The sequence below is a fragment of the Phalangium opilio genome, unplaced genomic scaffold (assembly GCF_054372755.1).
Source record: "Phalangium opilio isolate 3A_F unplaced genomic scaffold, DU_Popi_V2 ptg000024l_1, whole genome shotgun sequence".
Lineage (NCBI taxonomy): Eukaryota > Metazoa > Arthropoda > Arachnida > Opiliones > Phalangiidae > Phalangium > Phalangium opilio.
In genome coordinates this window covers 1,742,953-1,762,589 of record NW_028324155.1, presented here as the reverse complement: position 1 = coordinate 1,762,589, position 19,637 = coordinate 1,742,953, and the positions used below count along the sequence as shown (strand labels likewise).

Below are 19,637 nucleotides of genomic sequence, written 5' to 3'. Positions count from 1 at the left end.
AAAATTGGGTCTAATGCAATTCCTATGGAGGGGTTGTTTGTTTACGTTTTGCTTAATAACTTGGCCCCTGTTTGTCGTAGCCCTAAGTTTATAGTATGGTTGGATGGGAGACAAATTGGACTATAACATACTCAAATGACATCCCCGTATCTCTAGTAGAAACAGAGTTACGAGCCTGCAAAATTTATTTTCAAAAATCAAAAGTAACCCTCTAACAATAAGTGAGACAAAAAATAAGTTGACGACGATATTGAGGTAGCCTCAAGTTTAAAGTATCCTTGTATGGGGAGCAAAGAGTACTATAACATATCCAAAGGAGATCCCCGTATCTCTAATAGAACGAGAGTTATGAGCCTACAAAGTTCAGTGTTAAAATCATAAGTAACATAATAACAATAAGTGAGACGATACCATACGTTGACGAACATTTTGCTTAATATCTCGGCCCCTGTTTGTCGTAGCTCTATGTTCTTAGTATGGTTGGATGGGGGACAAAATGGACTATAACATATTCAAAGGACATCCCCCTATGTCTAGTAGAACCAGAGTTACGAGCCTCTAAAATTGGGTGTGACGCTATTTCTATGGCATGTTTTTGAATATTTCGCTTAATTTCTCGGCCCCTGTTTGACGCAACCCCAAACCTTTGGTATAGTAGGATGGGGGACAAATTGGACTATAACATGCTCAAAGGTCATCCCCGAATCTTTACTAGACACAGAGTTACGAGCCTGCAAAGTATAGTCTAATGCATTTCCTATGGAGGCGTTTGTTTCTTTACGTTTGGCTTAAGCACTCGGCCTCTGTTTGTCGTAGCCCAAAGTTTATAGTATGGTTGGATGGGGGACAAATTTAACTATAACATACTCAAAGGACATCCCCGTATCTCTACTAGACACAGAGTTACGAGCCTGCAAAGTATAGTCTAATGCATTTCCTATGGAGGCGTTTGTTTCTTTACGTTTTGCTTAAGCACTCGGCCTCTGTTTGTCGTAGCCCAAAGTTTATAGTATGGTTGGATGGGGGACATATTTAACTATAACATACTCAAAGGACATCCCCGTATCTCTACTAGACCCAGAGTTACGAGGCTGCAAAATTGGGTCTAATTCAATTCCTATGGAGGGATTGTTTGTTTACGTTTTGCTTAATTACTCTTTCCCTGTTTGTCGTTGCCCAAAGTTTATAGTATGGTTGGATGGGGGACAAATTTAACTATAACATACTCAAAGGACATCCCCGTATCTCTACTAGACCCAGAGTTACGAGGTTGCAAAAGTGGGTCTAATTCAATTCCTATGGAGGGATTGTTTGTTTACGTTTTGCTTAATTACTTGTCCCCTGTTTGTCGAAGCCCTAAGTTTATAGTATGGTTGGATGGGGGACAAATTGAACTATAAAATACTCAAAGGACATCCCCGTATCTCTACTAGACCCAGAGTTACGAGGCTGCAAAATTGGGTCTAATTCAATTCCTATGGAGGGATTGTTTGTTTACGTTTTGCTTAATTACTTGGTCCCTGTTTGTCGTAGCCCAAAGTCTTTAGTATGGTTAGATGGGGGACAAATTGGGCTATAACATACTCAAAGGACATACCCGTATCTCAAGTAGCCACAGAGTTACGAGCCTGCAAAGTATAGTCTAATGCATTTCCTATAGAGGGGTTTGTTTGTTCACGTTTTGCTTAATTACTTGGCCCTGCATTTTCGATGAAGACTAAGTACATATCTGTAGTGCAATGGCTATCACATCCGCCTCACTCCTGGAAGGCCACGGGTTCGAAACCGTGAAGTTTTTTTTTTCGCTTGGGATATGTAAAGACCTTTATAATTATCCGAACATTTGTGTCAAGGTCACACTATTTACATCCCCGTATCTCTACTAGACCCAGAGTTACGAGGCTGCAATGTTGGGTCTAAAATGCAATTCCAATGGAGGGGTTGTTTGTTTACGTTTTGCTTAATTACTTGGCCCCTGTTTGTCGTAGCCCTAAGTTTATATAAAGGTTGGATGGGGGACAAATTGAACTATAACATACTCAAAGGACATCCCCGTATCTCTACTAGACCCAGAGTTACGAGGCTGCAAAATTGGGTCTAATGCAATTCCTATTGAGGGGTTGTTTGTTTACGTTTTGCTTAATTACTTGGCCCCTGTTTGTCGTAGCTCTAAGTTTATAGTATGGTTGGATGGGAGACAAATTGGACTATAACATACACAAAGGACACCCCCGTATCTCTACTGGACCCAGAGCTACGAGGCTGCAAAATTGGGTCTAATGCATTTCCTATAGAGGGGTTTGTTTGTTCACGTTTTGCTTGAATACTGGTCCCGGTATTTTCGATCAACCATAAGAACATATCTGTAGTGCAGTGGTTATCACATCCGCCTCACTCCCGGAAAGCCACAGGTTCGAAACCGCGAAGTTTTTTTTTTTTTTTTGCTTGGGATATGTAAAGACCTTTATAATTATCCGAACATTTGTGTCATGGTCACATTATTTACATCCCCGTATCTCTACTAGACCCAGAGTTACGAGGCTGCAATGTTGGGTCTAAAATGCAATTCCTATGGAGGGGTTGTTTGTTTACGTTTTGCTTAATTACTTGGCCCCTGTTTGTCGTAGCCCTAAGTTTATAGTATGTTTGGATGGGAGACAAATTGGACTATAACGGACACAAACGACACCCCCGTATCTCTACTGGACCCAGAGTTACGAGGCTGCAAAATTGGGTCTAATGCAATTCCTATGGAGGGGTTGTTTGTTCACGTTTTGCTTAATTACTTGGCCCCTGTTTGTCGTAGCTCTAAGTTTATAGTATGGTTGGATGGGAGACAAATTGGACTATAACATACTCAAAGGACATCCCCGTATCTCTACTAGACCCAGAGTTACGAGGCTGCAAAATTGGGTCTAATGCAATTCCTATGCAGGGGTTGTTTGTTTACGTTTTGCTTAATTACTTGGCCACTGTTTGTCGTAGCTCTAAGTTTATAGTATGGTTGGATGGGAGACAAATTGGACTATAACATACACAAAGGACACCCCCGTATCTCTACTAGACCCAGAGTTACGAGGCTGCAAAATTGGGTCTAATGCAATTCCTATGGAGGAGTTGTTTGTTCACGTTTTGTTTAAATACTGGCCCCTGTATTTTCGATCAACAATAAGAACATATCTGTAGTGAAGTGGTTATCACATCCGCCTCACTCCCGGAAAGCCACAGGTTCGAAACCGCGAAGTTTTTTTTTTTTTTTTTGCTTGGGATATGTAAAGACCTTTAAAATTATCCGAACATTTCTGTCAAGGTCGCATTATTTACATCCCCGTATCTCTCGTAGAACCAGAGTTACGAGCCTCCAGAATTTAGTCTAATGTATTTCCTAAGGAGGGGTTGGTTTCTTTACGTTTTGCTTAGTTACTTGGCCCCTGTTTGTCGTAGCCCTAAGTTTATAGTATGGTTGGATGAGGGACAAATTGATCTATAACATACTCAAAGGACATCCCCGTATCTCTACTAGACCCAGAGTTACGAGGCTGCAAAATTGGGTCTAATGCAATTCCTATGGAGGGATTGTTTGTTTACGTTTTGCTTAATTACTTGGCCCCTGTTTGTCGTAGCCCTAAGTTTTAAGTATGGTTGGATGGGGGACAAATTGAACTATAACATACTCAAAGGACATCCCCGTATCTCTACTAGACCCAGAGATACGAGGCTGCAAAATTGGGTCTAATGCATTTCCTATAGAGGGGTTTGTTTGTTCACGTTTTGCTTAATTACATGGCACTGTATTTTCGATCAAAAATAAGAGCATATCTGTAGTGCAATGGCTATCACATCCGCCTCACTCCTGGAAGGCCACGGGTTCGAAACCGTGAAGTTTTTTTTTTCGCTTGGGATATGTAAAGACCTTTATAATTATCCGAACATTTGTGTCAAGGTCACATTATTTACATCCCCGTATCTCTACTAGACCCAGAGTTACGAGGCTGCAATGTTGGGTCTAAAATGCAATTCCAATGGAGGGGTTGTTTTTTTTACGTTTTGCTTAATTACTTGGCCCCTGTTTGTCGTAGCCCTAAGTTTATATAAAGGTTGGATGGGGGACAAATTGAACTATAACATACTCAAAGGACATCCCCGTATCTCTACTAGACCCAGAGTTACGAGGCCGCAAAGTTGGGTCTAATGCAATTCCTATGGAGGGTTTGTTTGTTTACGTTCTGCTTAGTTACTTGGCCCCTTTTTGTCGTAGCTCTAAGTTTATAGTATGGTTGGATGGGAGACAAATTGGACTATAACATACTCAAATGACATCCCCGTATCTCTAGTAGAAACAGAGTTACGAGCCTGCAAAGTTTATTTTCAAAAATCAAAAGTAACCCTCTAACAATAAGTGAGATAAAAAATAAGTTGACGACGACATTGAGGTAGCCTCAAGTTTAAAGTATCCTTGTATGGGGAGCAAAGAGTACTATAACATATCCAAAGGAGATCCCCGTATCTCTAACAGAACGAGAGTTATGAGCCTACAAAGTTCAGTGTTAAAATCATAAGTAACATAATAACAATAAGTGAGACTATACCATACGTTGACGAACATTTTGCTTAATATCTCGGCCCCTGTTTGTCGTAGCTCTATGTTCTTAGTATGGTTGGATGAGGGACCAATTGAACTATAACATACTCAAAGGACATCCCCGTATCTCTACTAGACCCAGAGTTACGAGGCTGCAAAATTGGGTCTAATGCAATTCCTATGGAAGGATTGTTTGTTTACGTTTTGCTTAATTACTTGGCCCCTGTTTGTCGTACCCCTAAGTTTATAGTATGGATGGATGGGGGACAAATTGAACTATAACATACTCAAAGGACATCCCCGTATCTCTACTAGACCCAGAGTTACGAAGCTGAAAAGTTGGGTCTAAAATGCATTTCCTATGGAGGGGTTGTTTGTTTACGTTTTGCTTAGTTACTTGGCCCCTGTTTGTCGTAGCCCTAAGTTTATAGTATGGTTGGATGGGGGACAAATTGAACTATAACATACTCAAAGGACATCAACGTATCTTTACTAGACCCAGAGTTACGAGACTGCAAAATTGGGTCTAATGCATTTCCTATAGAGGGGTTTGTTTGTTCACGTTTTGCTTAATTACTAGCCCCTGTATTTTCGATCATAAATAAGAACATATCTGTAGTGCAGTGGTTATCACATCCGCCTTACTCCCGGAAAGCCACAGGTTCGAAACCGCGAAGTTTTTTTTTTTGTTTGGGATATGTAAAGACCTTTATAATTATCGAACATTTGTGTCACGGTCACATTATTTACATCCCCGTATCTCTACTAGACCCAGAGTTACGAGGCTGCAAAGTTGGGTCTAAAATGCATTTCCTATGGAGGGGTTGTTTGTTTACGTTTTGCTTAGTTACTTGGCCCCTGTTTGTCGTAGCCCTAAGTTTATAGTATGGTTGGATGAGGGACAAATTGAACTATAACATACTCAAAGGACATCCCCGTATCTCTACTGGACCCAGAGTTACGAGGCTGCAAAATTGGGTCTATTGCAATTCCTATGGAGGGATTGTTTGTTTACGTTTTGCTTAATTACTTGGCCCCTGTTTGTCGTAGCCCTAAGTTTATAGTATGGTTGGATGGGGGACAAATTGGACTATAACATACTCAAATGATATCCCCGTATCTCTAGTAGAAACAGAGTTACGAGCCTGAAAATTTATTTTCAAAAATCAAAAGTAACCCTCTAACAATAAGTGAGATAAAAAATAAGTTGACGACGATATTGAGGTAGCCTCAAGTTTAAAGTATCCTTGTATGGGGAGCAAAGAGTACTATAACATACTCAAAGGACATCCCCGTATCTCTACTAGACCCAGAGTTACGAGGCTGCAAATTTGGGTCTAAAATGCATTTCCTATGGAGGGGTTGTTTGTTTACGTTTTGCTAAGTTACTTGGCCCCTGTTTGTCGTAGCCCTAAGTTTATAGTATGGTTGGATGAGGGACAAATTGAACTATAACATACTCAAAGGACATCCCCGTATCTCTTTCTGGACCCAGAGTTACGAGGCTGCAAAATTGGGTCTATTGCAATTCCTATGGAGGGATTGTTTGTTTACGTTTTGCTTAATTACTTGGCCCCTGTTTGTCGTAGCCCTAAGTTTATAGTATGGTTGGATGGGGGACAAATTGAACTATAACATACTCAAAGGACATCAACGTATCTCTACTTGACCCAGAGTTACGAGGCTGCAAAATTGGGTCTAATGCATTTCCTATAGAGGGGTTTGTTTGTTCACTTTTTGCTTAATTACTAGCCCCTGTATTTTCGATCATAAATAAGAACATATCTGTAGTGCAGTGGTTATCACATCCGCCTTACTCCCGGAAAGCCACAGGTTCGAAACCGCGAAGTTTTTTTTTTGTTTGGGATATGTAAAGACCTTTATAATTATCGAACATTTGTGTCACGGTCACATTATTTACATCCCCGTATCTCTACTAGACCCAGAGTTACGAGGCTGCAAAATTGGGTCTAATGCAATTCCTATGGAGGGATTGTTTGTTTACGTTTTGCTTAATTTCTTGGCCCCTGTTTGTCGTAGCCCTAAGTTTATAGTATGGATGGATGGGGGACAAATTGAACTATAACATACTCAAAGGACATCCCCGTATCTCTACTAGACCCAGAGTTACGAGGCTGCAAAGTTGGGTCTAAAATGCATTTCCTATGGAGGGGTTGTTTGTTTACGTTTTGCTTAGTTACTTGGCCCCTGTTTGTCGTAGCCCTAAGTTTATAGTATGGTTGGATGAGGGACAAATTGAACTATAACATACTCAAAGGACATCCCCGTATCTCTACTGGACCCAGAGTTACGAGGCTGCAAAATTGGGTCTATTGCAATTCCTATGGAGGGATTGTTTGTTTACGTTTTGCTTAATTACTTGGCCCCTGTTTGTCGTAGCCCTAAGTTTATAGTATGGTTGGATGGGGGACAAATTGAACTATAACATACTCAAAGGACATCAACGTATCTTTACTAGACCCAGAGTTACGAGGCTGCAAAATTGGGTCTAATGCATTTCCTATAGAGGGGTTTGTTTGTTCACGTTTTGCTTAATTACTAGCCCCTGTATTTTCGATCATAAATAAGAACATATCTGTAGTGCAGTGGTTATCACATCCGCCTTACTCCCGGAAAGCCACAGGTTCGAAACCGCGAAGTTTTTTTTTTGTTTGGGATATGTAAAGACCTTTATAATTATCGAACATTTGTGTCACGGTCACATTATTTACATCCCCGTATCTCTACTAGACCCAGAGTTACGAGGCTGCAAAATTGGGTCTAATGCAATTCCTATGGAGGGATTGTTTGTTTACGTTTTGCTTAATTTCTTGGCCCCTGTTTGTCGTAGCCCTAAGTTTATAGTATGGATGGATGGGGGACAAATTGAACTATAACATACTCAAAGGACATCCCCGTATCTCTACTAGACCCAGAGTTACGAGGCTGCAAAGTTGGGTCTAAAATGCATTTCCTATGGAGGGGTTGTTTGTTTACGTTTTGCTTAGTTACTTGGCCCCTGTTTGTCGTAGCCCTAAGTTTATAGTATGGTTGGATGAGGGACAAATTGAACTATAACATACTCAAAGGACATCCCCGTATCTCTACTGGACCCAGAGTTACGAGGCTGCAAAATTGGGTCTATTGCAATTCCTATGGAGGGATTGTTTGTTTACGTTTTGCTTAATTACTTGGCCCCTGTTTGTCGTAGCCCTAAGTTTATAGTATGGTTGGATGGGGGACAAATTGGACTATAACATACTCAAATGATATCCCCGTATCTCTAGTAGAAACAGAGTTACGAGCCTGAAAATTTATTTTCAAAAATCAAAAGTAACCCTCTAACAATAAGTGAGATAAAAAATAAGTTGACGACGATATTCTAGAGGGCCGGTAGGCCCTTCTAGATAAGATCCCACACCCTCCCGTAATGTTAAATGAAAATTCACAGATTTTCGCCGATTTTCCCATAGGAATAACATGGGGTTTTTGGTGCTCCTGCACATCGAATCATTTAAAAACTAAAGCGAAGTTACGTTTCGGAATACTTTCAAATTAACAAGTAACTATTCAAGGTGTGCCTTTTTCAAGTTTCATCAAAATTAATTAAGTCTAAGTATGTTAATTTAATTAAAAATGTAAGTACCTCAAAAGATTATTCTACAGCAGACGACGCTAATTGTTCATTACTCTACAGCAGACTTAGAAATAGCACACGTCCACTGGTCCAAAACCAGTTTATTAATTGCTTGGACTAGTTTTTTAATTCAAAAAGTGGGGGTTACTGGTCCTCGGGACCAGTTTATTAATTGCAAATCTATAGGAGAACAAAGCCTTTGACCACCCCGGAGACCAGTTTATTATTTAGGACACCAGGGGGTCACTGGTCCCAAGGACTAGTTTAAAAATTATCCTTATTTCTAAGTCTGCTCTACAGTAGACGACGCTAATTTGCCATTTCACCGCCTTGAAACTATAACTTGATATTTTTCAATAAATATAACACTATATTTATTAAAAATTTCTCTGGCGGGTCTAATTTTCGTTTAATTATGTGTCTCGGTTGAAATTCTATCCTTAAGATACCTTTTTAATTTATATTTTAGATGTTAGTTTCGACCAAGGCTTAAGTTGCCTTACTTTGGCCATGGATTTATAATGGAAGCTTACGCTTCATGGATATTTCACTGTAGCCTTCAGTAAGGCATTTCGATTTTAAACACATTTATGTCATAAAAATTCGCGCGAGTGGGGACTGGGGGGCTGATGACGTAGAAATTGAGGGAAACTTTTTTCTTTCGGCGCGCGTGCGCGCGCGCTTTTTTAAAAATTATTTCACGCGCGCTATTAAAAATTAGAACTCGATCACGTGAAAAAATTCAACCCCCCTCTGAATTTGCCTCAAATTCTACGTCACAAACGCGCGTGCCAGGCCGGTACTATTTCAGACGAGGAATAAATATTGTGCGCGTTTTAAGGTGAGTGAAATATCAAGGAAGCGTAAGCTTCTATTATAAATCCATGCAGACTATTGAGTGAGTCTATGAAATGGGTGATTGTAAAAGCTTGAAGGATAGATGGATCAGTGTTGGAAATAAGGATTTTTTTAAAACTGAACCTGTGGCCTAGGTATTTTAATTAAAATAACTGGTCACGGTGCCACTCACTGTAAAAGTACAAGGGCAGTGAACGCAATGTCATGAATAATTGCAATCGTAAAGTGGACTGTAAAAGATACGGCTTTGATAGTTTAAAAATCGTGGCAGGATGTTGGTTTTGAAGTTGACTATAAAGCTCGGGTTCTAAAACGAATTGTGAGCCGTATCTTATAAGAATTAGAAGAAGTGTAGAACCATTTTAACCTCGTCTTAGAAGTGAAAAATTTCGCATTTCAGGAAAAAATTGTTTTATAATAGATTAATACAAATGCAGACTGAAGGAGCAGATATTATATAAAATGGACTTGGTTTGCCCAAGCCTAAAAAACAAAACGATAAGAGTTTTTTCCAGTTGATTGAAGCGCGGATATTTTATTTTTCTATATAATTTTAAAGACAATCCGTATTTTACTACTCATGGGAATTTAATTCAATCTCCTGATTTTACTGGTAATGGATTTATTTCCTATAAATGAATTGAAATAAAAAATTACTTATCTCAGATTTTTCAACAACAATTCCATTTTCGTAAAATTTTATCATGAAAGATCTGAGATAAGTAATTTTTTATTTCAATTAATTTATAGGAAATAAATCCATTACCAGTAAAATCAGGAGATTGAATTAAATTCTAAAGAGTAGTAAAATACGGATTGTCTTTAAAATTATATAGAAAAATAAAATATCCGCGCTTCAATCAACTGGAAAAAACTCTTATCGTTTTGTTTTTTAGGCTTGGGCAAACCAAGTCCATTTTATATAATTGAGGTAGCCTCAAGTTTAAAGTATCCTTGTATGGGGAGCAAAGAGTACTATAACATACTCAAAGGACATCCCCGTATCTCTACTAGACCCAGAGTTACGAGGCTGCAAATTTGGGTCTAAAATGCATTTCCTATGGAGGGGTTGTTTGTTTACGTTTTGCTTAATTACTTGGCCCCTGTTTGTCGTAGCCCTAAGTTTATAGTATGGTTGGATGGGGGACAAATTGAACTATAACATACTCAAAGGACATCAACGTATCTCTACTTGACCCAGAGTTACGAGGCTGCAAAATTGGGTCTAATGCATTTCCTATAGAGGGGTTTGTTTGTTCACTTTTTGCTTAATTACTAGCCCCTGTATTTTCGATCATAAATAAGAACATATCTGTAGTGCAGTGGTTATCACATCCGCCTTACTCCCGGAAAGCCACAGGTTCGAAACCGCGAAGTTTTTTTTTTGTTTGGGATATGTAAAGACCTTTATAATTATCGAACATTTGTGTCACGGTCACATTATTTACATCCCCGTATCTCTACTAGACCCAGAGTTACGAGGCCGCAAAATTGGGTCTAATGCAATTCCTATGGAGGGATTGTTTGTTTACGTTTTGCTTAATTTCTTGGCCCCTGTTTGTCGTAGCCCTAAGTTTATAGTATGGATGGATGGGGGACAAATTGAACTATAACATACTCAAAGGACATCCCCGTATCTCTACTAGACCCAGAGTTACGAGGCTGCAAAGTTGGGTCTAAAATGCATTTCCTATGGAGGGGTTGTTTGTTTACGTTTTGCTTAGTTACTTGGCCCCTGTTTGTCGTAGCCCTAAGTTTATAGTATGGTTGGATGAGGGACAAATTGAACTATAACATACTCAAAGGACATCAACGTATCTCTACTAGACCCAGAGTTACGAGGCTGCAAAATTGGGTCTAATGCATGTTGTATTGTTGTATTGTAATAATAACTAAATGGAAAGGAAAGGATGTTGTATTGGGGTCAAAGGTTATCAGAGATAAAACTAACAAACAGGAACATGTGACCTCTGACCTCATACATCATGCCGACAAGACTAGGCGATAAGAAACGGCAGTCGCTATTATGACACGGGCTTGTAAAGTTAGCTAAATAAAGTAAACTACTTTTAACTAGAAAATGCCTAATCAATAACACAACATGGTGATAGAAGTGGGATGCGCCACAATTCAAAGAAGCTGAAGCAATCTCTAGCAGCGGAATAATAAAAAGCGAAGTCACGGCAGCACTGAGAATAACCAAGGCCCAAGCTAACCAAGGCCCAATCCACAATGGCAACTATGATAAGTCCTAAAGCTTTTGAACCCGGAATGGATCCTGCCGCCGCCTGGAAACAATATAAGGAGGAATTCGAATACTTCGCAGCTGCAGCAAAACTGGGTAAAGAAACAATACCGACACAAGTCGCAACATTTTTACACATCATCGGCCCAGCCGGCAGACGAATTTACAAGACCCTAGAGATTGCGGAAGTTGGTGATGCACGAACATTGCAAATAATTCTACAAGCCTTTGATACGTATTATGCTCCGTATACTACAGACGTATTCCACCAATTTGCTTTCATCACAGCGCGGCAACAACGAGACCAAACCTTTGATGATTTTTACACGGACCTAAAATTGAAAGCTCAGGCATGCGAACTGGAAAAGTTCCAAGACCCATTCCTTCGCACGATGATCGTTGCAGGCATTAAGGATGATCCGTTACGACTCTTACTGCTCAACAAAGGCAACGCACTGGACCTAGAAACAGCGATAACGATGTGCAAAGCACATGAAATCTCCTACACACAAGCACAAGTAATGGCAACCACACAAGCTCAAATCCTACCATCAAGTGCACCGACAATCGATGCGATACAACGTCGTCGTGATAGAAATAGGAGCTACCAAACAGGACACCAACCACAACGACAAACCCAACAGGAAGGAGTACATGCGCACCAAACACCATCGATCCAACAGTCTTCAACTCGCTACCAGCCTCAATTTAGGCCAACAATGCAGCAGAATGCACAGCGACGACAATCCTCATGCACAAACTGTGGCACGCACCACAACCCCCGATATTGCCCAGCCAGAGGCACCACATGTGCAAAATGCCACAAGAAAGGACATTGGGCAGCAGTATGCCGATCAGTATCGGAAATTCACACACGCGAATACCCCCATGCCACCTTACCACAGACACGCCACCTTCGGCATGAAGACGACCACACTGCTTTACAACACGCCTACAATAGCATCGACTACGAGTCCCCTGGAAATTATTTTGAAGACGACACAACCATGTACTTATATGGTCTCAGTTTACAACCATTACAAGAGACCCCACTCACATTGGATGAAGCGCAACAAATAGAACCCAAGAGAAACCTTTCATGCGATTCCACAGACCACCTCACCCAAGAAGCACTGGTCACTGACGAAATGTATGAAAAAGTCTACTTATATAACACATTACATACATTCAAAATCGACACTGGATCGCAAGTTAACATCATCACACGTCAAATGTACGACTCGCTTCCCTATCGACCACCACTACTACCATCATTATATACGGTTTCGTCATACTCGGGTCACCCCATCGCGATAGAAGGCGTCACTCACTTACCAAGCACCTCAGGAATGGCTTGCCTTCCAGAATGTCCATACTACGTTACCACAGAAAATCGCACACCGATTTTGGGCGCTCGTTCATCACAACAACTAGGCCTGATCTACAGAATATCTACGCCGTTACTACCACCGCCACCACTAACACAACACACTATTGCTATAGACACAACAACGACAACACCAACCAACGCGTCTGACCTAATTAAACAATACCATATGGTATTTGACACAATGGGACGTCTACCAGGACAATACCACATTCAGCTGAAACCCAATGCGATGCCATCAGTGTCCACCAGTCATAAAATACCACATGCTTATCGACAAGCTACCAATGACGAACTGACACGGATGATCAACTTAGGCATTATAACACCAATTAACGAACCCACAGATTGGGTACACGCTATGGTAGTAGTACCCAAACCAATGAAGAAGCCTACGCAACCAGGCGAAGAAATGAAACAAGATGTGCGAATCTGCCTTGATCCAAGAAATCTCAACAGCGCGATCAAACGTCAACCATATCCAACACCCACGACACAGGAGATTTTTGCGGATTTGGAGGGATGCAAGATTTTCACAGTGCTAGACGCACAAAGCGCATTTTGGCAAATCCCACTCACAGACGCAAGTTCAAAATTATGCACATTCGCCACTCCACAAGGACGATTTCGATTCAAACGCTTACCCTACGGTATAGCCACAGCTACGGAAGTCTTCCAACACAAAATGCGTGAACTCTACCCAACACATGAATTTCCTAACGTACACATTTCAACGGACGATTTCCTGATAGCCACCTCAGACATGAAATCACATTTGGAAATACTCCGGAAAGTCCTACAACGTGCAAAAGAAACGGGGCTACGTTTCAGCACGCGAAAAATGCAATTAGCCGTGGAAAGGATCCATTACCTTGGCCATATCATCACGAAACATGGTGTACAAGTAGATCCTAAGAAAGTAGAGGCTATATGCTCACTGCCACCACCACAAGACAAAAAGGCACTTCAAAGATTCCTTGGAATGGTGAACTACGTGTGCCGCTTCATTCCAACACACGCACAAGACACAAATCCCTTGAGGGAACTACTAAAAGCCGATGTGATCTATGATTGGAATGCAACACACCAAAAACACTATGATAGACTGAAGGAAATGATATCAACAGCTCCCATATTACGCTTTTACGACCCGAAGCTACCTAAAGTCATATCAACAGATGCAAGTCAAACAGGAGTAGGAGCAGTATTTCTTCAAAACAATCAGCCAGTAGCATATACCTCAACTACATTTACAGAAACACAGAGCAGATACGCTCAAATTGAAAAGGAGATGCTCGCTATAGTTTACGCGTGTGAACATTTTGAATATTACATAGCTGGTATGCAAGTTACAATTCAAACTGACCATCACCCGCTTTTGGCAATCGTCAAGAAGCCGATGCACCTTCTTTCACCACGCCTACAACGCTTACTACTAAGACTATTCAGATACAACCCCCAGTTAGTATATGTTCCGGGGAGTCAACTATACGTCGCGGATACACTCTCGCGGGCCCCACAAGAACATCAGAAGATAGAAACACAAGCGCTAGATGCACCGCACACAACCATATATGCAGTTACAACACTAGCACCAGTACGACAAGAAACATATGTAACGGCTACCGAACAAGACGCAGCGTTATCACAAGTTAAGGAACACATAAAGGAAGGATGGCCCCAACATAGAAAACAGGTCCAAACGGAAGTACAACCATTCTGGCAGTATCAAACAGAACTACACGAAGTGGATGGACTGATATATCGAGGAACGACGTTGGTCATACCCAAGGCACTACAACAGGAGCTCCTCAAAGAAATACATGGCGCTCATCATGGAATAAATAACTCGATAGCCAGGGCGAAACAAGAAGCGTTCTGGCCTAATATGATCACCGACCTAACCCAATACATACAAAGCTGTGCTACATGTCGAAATAGGGACCCTGCAAATCGGAAACAGCCACTACAGCCTCACCCAGTGCCCCAACATCCCTGGCAGGTAGTAGGCACAGACCTGTTTCAAGTTAATACCAAACACATCATATTGATGGTAGACTACTACTCTAAATTCATAGAAGCTAAGGAATTAAAATACACCAATGCTCAAGAAGTAATAGATTTTATGAACCCTCAATTTGCGAGACACGGTGCACCTCAGAAACTAATATCAGATAATGGACCTCCCTTTAATTCAACACAAATGAAAACATTTCTTCGTCAATGGCATGTACAACATATCACGTCGAGCCCTCATTATCCACAGTCTAATGGCATGTCGGAAAGGGCCATACAAACAATAAAAAATTTGTACATCAAAGCACAGCAAGATGGCAAAGATCTAAATTACGTCTTGATGGAGTACAGAACCACTCCAAAGAAGAGTGGATTCTCGCCAGCCGAAATGTTGATGGGACGTCGCATACGAACACCTCTGACAACCAATATCGAATCACTGAAACCTCATTATCCAACGGAAAGAATCAAGCAAAGTCTAGATCAAGCGCACAGACACATGAAGAATCATTACCAACACAGAACTATACTTCAACCGCTAACAGAGGGACAGAGAGTTAGATACCAGACGGCTCCACGAATGTGGAAAAAGGCAATAATAAAAGCGAAAGCCCAGGAGCCCGACTCATACCACATACGAACCGACATGGGCCAAGACTTTCGAAGAACTAGAGCTCATCTACGACCTGACACAGAACCAACAGAGCAACAGAGAATAATACAAAGAAATACGCAACCACAGGCACAAGACACCACAAACGAACATGCTGCAACTATAAAAATTGCCTTAACAAACACAGACCAGCAACACAGGCAAATTTCTCAACACAGCCCTGTAATAAGGGTACAGCCATCAGCAGGAATTTCTCAATCGAACAACACGACAAAAAGACCACAAGCTGCAAAGCCAACCCAAGAAGCGTGCTCGCAAAAGGCCACATTGGACCAGGAACACGAAGAAAGAGAAAGAATATTCCAGAATCAGGACTGTGTTCAAGAACCAAGACAAAGCATAAAGCAAACGCAAACTAGAGTTCAACCACCAATAATCAGCAGTTTAATTCCAGGCAACTCACAATATAGATTGCCAGGAATGCAAGAAGCCACAGATGGAAAATTATTACAACAACGTCCAAGAAGAGAGAGTAAACCACCACAAAGATTCTCACCAACGTTTTAAAACCAAGTTTTCTTAAAACTCATATAATATTTAAAGTACCTAAATGAAAAGAAAAGATGTTGTATTATAATAACTAAATGGAAAGGAAAGGATGTTGTATTGTTGTATTGTAATAATAACTAAATGGAAAGGAAAGGATGTTGTATTGGGGTCAAAGGTTATCAGAGATAAAACTAACAAACAGGAACATGTGACCTCTGACCTCATACATCATGCCGACAAGACTAGGCGATAAGAAACGGCAGTCGCTATTATGACACGGGCTTGTAAAGTTAGCTAAATAAAGTAAACTACTTTTAACTAGAAAATGCCTAATCAATAACACAACAATGCATTTCCTATAGAGGGGTTTGTTTGTTCACGTTTTGCTTAATTACTAGCCCCTGTATTTTCGATCATAGATAAGAACATATCTGTAGTGCAGTGGTTATCACATCCGCCTTACTCCCGGAAAGCCACAGGTTCGAAACCGCGAAGTTTTTTTTTTTGTTTGGGATATGTAAAGACCTTTATAATTATCGAACATTTGTGTCACGGTCACATTATTTACATCCCCGTATCTCTACTAGACCCAGAGTTACGAGGCTGCAAAATTGGGTCTAATGCAATTCCTATGGAGGGATTGTTTGTTTACGTTTTGCTTAATTTCTTGGCCCCTGTTTGTTGTAGCCCTAAGTTTATAGTATGGATGGATGGGGGACAAATTGAACTATAACATACTCAAAGCACATCCCCGTATCTCTACTAGACCCAGAGTTACGAGGCTGCAAAGTTGGGTCTAAAATGCATTTCCTATGGAGGGGTTGTTTGTTTACGTTTTGCTTAGTTACTTGGCCCCTGTTTGTCGTAGCCCTAAGTTTATAGTATGGTTGGATGAGGGACAAATTGAACTATAACATACTCAAAGGACATCCCCGTATCTCTACTGGACCCAGAGTTACGAGGCTGCAAAATTGGGTCTATTGCAATTCCTATGGAGGGATTGTTTGTTTACGTTTTGCTTAATTACTTGGCCCCTGTTTGTCGTAGCCCTAAGTTTATAGTATGGTTGGATGGGGGACAAATTGGACTATAACATACTCAAATGATATCCCCGTATCTCTAGTAGAAACAGAGTTACGAGCCTGAAAAGTTTATTTTCAAAAATCAAAAGTAACCCTCTAACAATAAGTGAGATAAAAAATAAGTTGACGACGATATTGAGGTAGCCTCAAGTTTAAAGTATCCTTGTATGGGGAGCAAAGAGTACTATAACATACTCAAAGGACATCCCCGTATCTCTACTAGACCCAGAGTTACTAGGCTGCAAATTTGGGTCTAAAATGCATTTCCTATGGAGGGGTTGTTTGTTTACGTTTTGCTAAGTTACTTGGCCCCTGTTTGTCGTAGCCCTAAGTTTATAGTATGGTTGGATGAGGGACAAATTGAACTATAACATACTCAAAGGACATCCCCGTATCTCTTTCTGGACCCAGAGTTACGAGGCTGCAAAATTGGGTCTATTGCAATTCCTATGGAGGGATTGTTTGTTTACGTTTTGCTTAATTACTTGGCCCCTGTTTGTCGTAGCCCTAAGTTTATAGTATGGTTGGATGGGGGACAAATTGAACTATAACATACTCAAAGGACATCAACGTATCTCTACTAGACCCAGAGTTACGAGGCTGCAAAATTGGGTCTAATGCATTTCCTATAGAGGGGTTTGTTTGTTCACTTTTTGCTTAATTACTAGCCCCTGTATTTTCGATCATAAATAAGAACATATCTGTAGTGCAGTGGTTATCACATCCGCCTTACTCCCGGAAAGCCACAGGTTCGAAACCGCGAAGTTTTTTTTTTGTTTGGGATATGTAAAGACCTATATAATTATCCGAACACTTGTGTCACGGTCACATTATTTACATCCCCGTATCTCTACTAGACCCAGAGTTACGAGGCTGCAAAATTGGGTCTAATGCAATTCCTATGGAGGGATTGTTTGTTTACGTTTTGCTTAATTACTTGGCCCCTGTTTGTCGTAGCCCAAAGTTTATAGTATGGTTGGATGGGGGACAAATTGAACTATAACATACTCAAAGGACATCGCCGTATCTCTACTACACCCAGAGTTACGAGGCTGCAAAATTGGGTCTATTGCAATTCCTATGGAGGGATTGTTTGTTTACGTTTTGCTTAATTACTTGGCCCCTTTTTGTCGTAGCCCTAAGTTTATAGTATGGTTGGATGGGGGACAAATTGAACTATAACATACTCAAAGGACATCAACGTATCTCTACTAGACCCAGAGTTACGAGGCTGCAAAATTGGGTCTAATGCATTTCCTATAGAGGTGTTTGTTTGTTCACGTTTTGCTTAATTACTTGCACCTGTATTTTCGATCAAAAATAAGAACATATCTGTAGTGCAGTGGTTATCACATCCGCCTTACTCCCGGAAAGCCACAGGTTCGAAACCGCGAAGTTTTTTTTTTGTTTGGGATATGTAAAGACCTTTATAATTATCCGAACATTTGTGTCACGGTCACATTATTTACATCCCCGTATCTCTACTAGACCCAGAGTTACGAGGCTGCAAAATTGGGTCTAATGCAATTCCTATGGAGGGATTGTTTGTTTACGTTTTGCTTAATTACTTGGCCCCTGTTTGTCGTAGCCCTAAGTTTATAGTATGGATGGATGGTTGGGGACAAATTGGACTATAACATACTCAAATGACATCCCCGTATCTCTAGTAGAAACAGAGTTACGAGCCTGCAAAGTTTATTTTCAAAAATCAAAAGTAACCCTCTAACAATAAGTGAGACAAAAAATAAGTTGATGACGATATTGAGGTAGCCTCAAGTTTAAAGTATCCTTGTATGGGGAGCAAAGAGTACTATAACATATCCAAAGGAGATCCCCGTATCTCTTATAGAACGAGAGTTATGAGCCTACAAAGTTCAGTGTTAAAATCATAAGAAACATAATAACAATAAGTGAGACGATACCATACGTTGACGAACATTTTGCTTAATATCTCGGCCCCTGTTTGTCGTAGCTCTATGTTCTTAGTATGGTTGGATGGGGGACAAAATGGACTATAACATACTCAAAGGACATCCCCCTATGTCTAGTAGAACCAGAGTTACGAGCCTCTAAAATTGGGTGTGACGCTATTTCTATGGCATGTTTTAGAATATTTCGCTTAATTTCTCGGCCCCTGTTTGACGCAACCCCAAACCTTTGGTATAGTAGGATGGGGGACAAATTGGACTATAACATGCTCAAAGGTCATCCCCGAATCTCTAGTAGACACAGAGTTACGAGCCTGCAAAGTATAGTCTAATGCATTTCCTATGGAGGCGTTTGTTTCTTTACGTTTTGCTTAAGTACTCGGCCTCTGTTTGTCGTAGCCCAAAGTTTATAGTATGGTTGGATGGGGGACAAATTTAACTATAACATACTCAAAGGACATCCCCGTATCTCTACTAGACCCAGAGTTACGAGACTGCAAAATTGGGTCTAATTCAATTCCTATGGAGGGATTGTTTGTTTACGTTTTGCTTAATTACTTGTCCCCTGTTTGTCGAAGCCCTAAGTTTATAGTATGGTTGGATGGGGGACAAATTGAACTATAACATAATCAAAGGACATCCCCGCATCTCTACTAGACCCAGAGTTACGAGGCTGCAAAATTGGGTCTAATGCAATTCCTATGAAGGGGTTGATTGTTTACGTTTTTCTTAATTACTTG

General features: G+C 40.7%; 1 protein-coding gene across 1 annotated transcript; it reads left to right on the top strand.

Moving 5' to 3' along the window:
• Positions 1–11,309: 11,309 nt before the first annotated feature.
• Positions 11,310–15,905, top strand: LOC149692078 (uncharacterized). Its single transcript, XM_089867528.1, has one exon. It carries the CDS (start codon positions 11,310–11,312, stop codon positions 15,903–15,905), a length of 4,596 nt encoding a protein of 1,531 aa, XP_089723654.1.
• Positions 15,906–19,637: the final 3,732 nt, after the last annotated feature.

Bases quoted from the DNA above. Each gene is read 5' to 3' on its own strand.
- LOC149692078 (XM_089867528.1), top strand. From the start codon at position 11,310: ATGGCAACTATGATAAGTCCTAAAGCTTTTGAACCCGGAATGGATCCT.